Consider the following 6,000-nt stretch of genomic DNA (forward strand, 5'->3'; position numbering starts at 1 on the left):
CCAGAAGATTATGAAGAGTTTTAAATCAAAGAAGGAATCAGCTCAAGTAGAAGTATAAAAGAAGCAAAAGAGTGTGTGCTTACAGCCTGCATTACCTTGGGTGGGAGGTGTGATTAGAACTTGGGGAGATTTGTGGTGGTGCATTAATATTCTCTGTATGTCTGGTATTGTGGTTTATATCATGTTGCTCATATCACAGCTGTAAAACTCACTAACTACCCGTTAATTATGTATTGTTAATAAATCATGACTTCCTTTACACAATGAGAACTGAACCATTTTTCCGTGTATGAGCTGGTCACTGGATAGTGATTTTGATTATCTGTGTATTACTGATCCACTTCTACTAAGTAAGCCAAAACTACTCAAAGCCTTAAAGGCACTTATTAAAAAAAACAAAAAACAAACAACAAATCAACATGTTGCTTAATGAGTAGTAATAAACAAATGTTTACATATAAAGTTTCAATCAAAGTTCATCCTGTGAAATCACTGCTCAGACCTCTTGTAAACCTGTTTTCTGGAGTCTTCCTTTGTAACAAGAACAACTTTTTTGGTTATGCCAATTCTTCAGTGTTTAAAAACTTGAAAGTAAAAACAGATATGTATAAGCACACCAAGTAATTACTCTGTCAACTGCCCAGGTGTATTTTTTTCCACCTCAAATAACCAACCTTTTCTAACTTAAAGATAAAGCAATCTCAAATAACTGAAGTTTCCTGCATACTAAATACATGTATATAGGCAAGTACCACAGAGTAACTTATGAGTCCCTGCCACTTCAGATATTCTAAGATTTTAGGTAATGAGGTATTTGTTCCCACCCCTTCCTACCTCACACTAAGTATTTTAGAGGCCTATAGCTGAAAACCAAATGATTTTATGTTTTCAACACCTTAGACTTTCATGCCCTGGATATTGACTGATAATCAGTCCTTGTAACTGAGGCTGATCAGCACATAAGCTCCAGAGTGTGACTGCAAAATCATCTCTCCAGTGACAGGAGATGCACTGGAGCGCACAGTTACTCAGCCACCTCCCTTCTGAGCACTTATTGCCACCCAGCACCAGCCTCAGCCTCAGCTCTGTGCCAGCTGTGAAACAGATTAGTGGCTGACCCTGTAGGAAAAACACAGTAACCAAAAGAACAGCATGAGACATCAAGGCAGAACAAAGTAATAAATCTTTTGAAAAACAGCTTAATTCTGCTATCAAAGCATCAAGCAACTTTTTCTTTTAAAAGTAAACTCTAACTCCTACTTCAAATTCCTTCCCTACTTCAAATTCCCCTCTTTTGCAGTCAGAAAGTTTTAGACTGTGGCCTAAGTTTAATCTGTTCAGACAGCATACTCTTAATGCTTACAGTATGCTCATTTATCTCCACACCTCACGACTGGAAAGCATAAGCATCTTCAAAAAACATGAAAGGACACAAATTCCTTCAAGGTAAGAAGATAATGATTTAACTAAGTTATACTTCAATGCATAACTACACAAAGGATAAACATTAACCAGAAAGGAGAGGAAAAAGTTGTGGAAATGTGACATGCACTGCACTTCAGTAAGTTTCTACTATATAATCATAAACTTAATCCTAAATACAACAATTCCAGGCACTCACTTCACTCCTGTCAATCCTAAATACACATTTCTTCCATAAGCATGCAAATTAATCAATTGAGAAAATATGTATTTAAAACAGTATTTTCTTCTCCTCTAATCAATTTCTCTTTACAATACTTGTCCTGCTTCATCAATGTGAAGAAAACCCTACTTCTATTATTTAACATATTTCCACCCTTAGATGAGTTAGAATTTTTAGTTGCTCAATCAAGAAGCCTGTTCCTATCTTTTCTTGACATAAACCATCAGAGAGCACCAAAGATTTTTAACTATTTTAAAATTTGAAATCAATTTCATGAACATAGTTAAGTATTCTCAACCACCTCCAATAACAATCACCTTTTTGTAAAGTTATTTGTTCAGTTGTTTTTTAGGCACATCAGTACGTATCTTGATAATTCTTTTTTTTCACCTCAAAGCAATTCATACTACTACAATCAAGCCAATTCCTTTATAACTATGGCAATTACATCAACTTTATATTCTGTAATGTTCGTCAACACCACAGAACTGCAGTCCATAATGCTGCATGTCTGATGACATAACACATCAGAAACAGACACAGCACCCATCAAACTCAGAAGGAAAGTATGCAATTGTTGACACATTATTAAAGTTAAATCCTAGTTCCCTTTTTTTTTAATAAGACCTCTGTTATCACATTCAAGCCAAGGCTGAGAAACCCTTGAAAGTTTAACACTTAAGCACTTTCCAGATTTTCGAGCCAATCAATTAAGAATACAGTGCTAATAGTTATTTATAACCTTACCAACATTAAATTAATCCTGACATGGTGACTGACAGTTTCTAAGTTACAAAAACGGTAAGGCTATTTACAAAAATTACTTGGTAGATACCCGAAATAACCGGTTGAAGTGTAACTGTAAATATAGCTGCATACTGATAGCAAAGTCCATGACATTTCCCCTTAATTTTCCTTATAAATCCCCAGATGGTAAATTTAATTTACTTTAAATTACTTTTAATAATCTGCCTACAACTTTCAAGCTCTAACGGCACCGTAGATACAGCTGTGAGCGTGTAACAAGAACTGGTAAGACGATGAAACATTTCTAGCACTTCTGCAAGAAAGTTGAGCGAACCCGCAGCTTCCCGGCCCGCGAGGCTCGGGAGCCGCGGAGCCGGGTCTGAGCGGCCCCTCTCCGCTCCAGTCACACAGCGCCCGCTGGAACCGGGCAGGTATCGACTCAGAGTCCCACCTTTCGGGCAGAACACACCTCCCGGCAAGATGCCCGTGCTGCCTGCAAGCCCCCTGAGGAGCAGCGCTTGACAAACTCCGTGACAGCGACAACAGGGCACGGGGACCCGTCCGCCCGCGCTCCCCTTCCCCAACGGACCCGTGCAGAGCCGGGACACAGCCGGCCACGGCCACTTCACGGACCGAAGCCATGGGCAGGGGGTGAGGGGTGGCCGCCCGGCGTTCCCCGGGCCCCGCCGGTCCCGGCGCACTTTCTGAAGTCGCTCGCCCAAGTTCGCACGGGCGGGCGGCGGCAGCGCTGCCAAGAGCCGCCCGCCCCGAGCAACACCGCCACGGACACCCCGGTTCCCCGTGGGGGCCACCCTATTCCGGGGCTCCCGCTGCCGCGAGGAGGAGGCCGCTCGCCCCGTTGCCGCCGCCCCTCACCCGAGAGGCTCCGCTTCTTCTTCCTGCCCCGGTCGCTCTCGTAAAAGCCCAACGTCTCCGTTCGCTGCTGCGGGGACGGCTGTCCCGGGCCGGCGGCGGGCGGGCGCGGCTCGCTGCTCCCCCAGAGAGTTTTCGGCTCCCCGCGGCCGCTGTCCTGCCGCCCGTCGCGGCCGCCGTCCTGCCGCCCGTCCCCGCCGCTGCCCGGCACGGCGGCGGCGTCGGCAACACCGGCCATGTTCGCCGCCCGCTGCGCGCCCGCCGCCCCCGCGCCGCGCGCCTGCCGGTGACTCATCACCGCGCGACAGCCGCGGGCCCCGCCGCGCGCCACTGCCCCGCGCGCCGGGGGCGGGGAGGGGTGGGCCGGCGCGCCGCCATCTTGACGCCGTTAACCCCTGAGGGGCCGGGCCTTCTCCCGGCGCGTCCCGCTGCCCCGCCCCGAGGCTCCGCTGGCTCTGAGGGTCCTGCAGCGGAAGGCGCCGGGTTTGCGTGGGGGGGCGGACCCGGCGGGTCCCCTGCCGTTTTTCGCAAAACACGTGTGATAGTCAGGGTTAGATGCCCCCTCCCCTCCCCACGGGCCGTGGGACAGCAGCTCAAAGCACTTGCTAACGAGGTGATTAAACCTTGAGTTACGCAAATAAAGACCTTGTTCAAAAATGGAAAGCGAGTGGTGAATTATTAACTTTAAAGCCAACAGGGTTTCAATGAACTGGAGAGCACGAGTTGGCCTGGGCCGGGCGCTTGAGGTCACAGCCCCGCGCTGCCCCGGCTGGGGCGGCCCTGGCGGAGCCGCGGCTGCCGAGCCCGCCCCGCCCGGCTCGCACGGAGCTCTCCGAGCCCCGCGGGCCTTGAGGAGCCCGCAAAGCTCAGCGAGCCCCACCAGCCCCAAAAACAGGGCCTGAAATCGCGCGGTTCCCAAGTGCTGGAAATGCCGTTCGTCCTGGCAGCGTGGTACTTGCGGTACTGGCAAGATGAGGCTTGCTAGAGACCGTAATAATGAAAAATAAGTGTTCCTGCCACAGTCTGCTTGTATTTATACACACACGTGAGTGTAAGAAGCAGGCAGCTCAAGGCAGCAGTGAAGCACTTGTTTGCAGGGGAATTCACATGGGCGCGAGGACAAAATACCTGGCCTGAATTTCAAGTACAAAATCTCCTTCACATTCAGTTCTCATGTTCTTATCATGCATTCACAGGCCAGATTCAGCCAGCTTAATTTTTAGCCACTCACCCTGGGAAAACAAAGAATGTTTTATTCTTTGGAAGGCCATAGTAGGCCTTGTCTATAACTCTTAAGTTAATTGTACAGTTGTCTCAAAGAGCACTTTGGGCTTTGGATAGACTGGATGTGCCCATTTCCATTGCCATTAGTAATTCTAAATGCCCTAAATCTGGCATTTCAAGCCAAATCTTGTATTTTCAATCCAAATTTTGTATCCAATCCAATTTTGTATTCAATCCAATTCTTGTATCCAAACCCAAATCCAGATCCTTTGTTTTCAGGCAACGGAGTGCTTTTTGCAGACAGTGATACTGTGTAGTAAGAGTACTATAGAGGGAACTAACTAATAGTCATAGCTACTATCCTACACATTATCAGACTGGAGTTTCATCTTTTCTCTTTAGATGTAAAAAACAGCTGGAAAAAAAGAATGCAGAGCAAAAGCTCCAAAAAGAACTGAAAAATTCTCTCAGCTGGGGAGCTGGTGCAGTCTATGCAAAGGCTGAGAGATGTTCTGCTTCTCTCCTTCCAACAGTATAAAAGTTTTATCCAACCATAAGATGTGTTGCATGATATTTAAGGACAACAAATTGTCACAACCTCGTTGTCAGTCTTACCAAAAAGAGGGTGCTTGCAGCATCAAGAATCATCTAACATCTTATTCAGGCCCACTGAGAAGCTATCTAATGAGTTGCTGGCACCAGTTGTGACAGCACATACATTTTTGTCTTCAGGGGTTGACCCAAGATGACCTTGTTTAATTTACAAGATCTTCAGTTTTCTGCTTGAAGTGATTCAGCTGAAGGCATGATAATATTGTGACTGCAATATGGTTCAGCTAAGAATTCACTCTACTTCTGAAACTTCAAAAGCACATTGAGCAGATATCCTTGAGTTTCTCCCTGTGGAATCCTGCGTTGGTTTTTTTTTTCTGTATTTACATACAGTTTACAGCCATCATTTGCTGGATGATTGTTACGTTATTTTTCACATGTAAATACATGTATTCCAAATATTACATGTGATATTTTGACACAGTTGGGTCAACCCAACTGCAGCAAAATCTGATGTTTAGGTATTTGAGGTCTCGAACTAGCCAAGACAGAGGAGAAAAGTTGCTTGATGAAAAACATTAGCAGTGTTCATATAGGAAGTAATGGTTCATTATGGTATTAGCTGTTGGGAGTTATCTGGAACCATCTGCTGTTCGAGCAGGAAAAGCTGAATTTTTTTGCCTTCCATAGCGTATCTGCTTTGAGACATGCAATGGAGTGACTCTGCAGCATGTCAGAATCTGCTTTGCAGTTTCATAACTGTTCACAGATCTTTTTTCCCAAAACGATTTTCTTAGAACAAGACACAGCCCTGTCAATGTTTCTACTACTGCAGTTCCACGTTCTTCCTCAAGAGATAATTAGCAGGCGGGGAGGAGAGGGAGGATAGTTTGAAAACAATGACTGTCTCCCAAGAGAAAAACCCAGTTTCATTCATAGAACAGCAAAAACCACTAGGG

At 45.7% G+C, this 6,000-nt stretch overlaps 1 protein-coding gene across 2 annotated transcripts in view; it reads right to left on the reverse strand.

Annotated features, from left to right (window-relative positions):
* The window catches only part of TAPT1 (transmembrane anterior posterior transformation 1), a 50,931-nt gene extending 47,335 nt beyond the window's left edge, over positions 1-3,596 (reverse strand). For both annotated transcript variants that reach the window (XM_086888443.1, XM_086888442.1), the window contains exon 1: positions 3,269-3,596. In XM_086888443.1, coding sequence (XP_086744569.1) covers positions 3,269-3,560 — 292 coding nt within the window. In that variant the 5' untranslated portion in view covers positions 3,561-3,596. The remainder of the gene's footprint in view (positions 1-3,268) is intronic.
* Between the last annotated feature and the right edge of the window lie 2,404 nt (positions 3,597-6,000).

This window comes from Cyanistes caeruleus, chromosome 5 (assembly GCF_971803275.1).
Source record: "Cyanistes caeruleus chromosome 5, bCyaCae1.hap1.1, whole genome shotgun sequence".
In the NCBI taxonomy this organism is placed as follows: Eukaryota; Metazoa; Chordata; class Aves; order Passeriformes; family Paridae; genus Cyanistes; species Cyanistes caeruleus.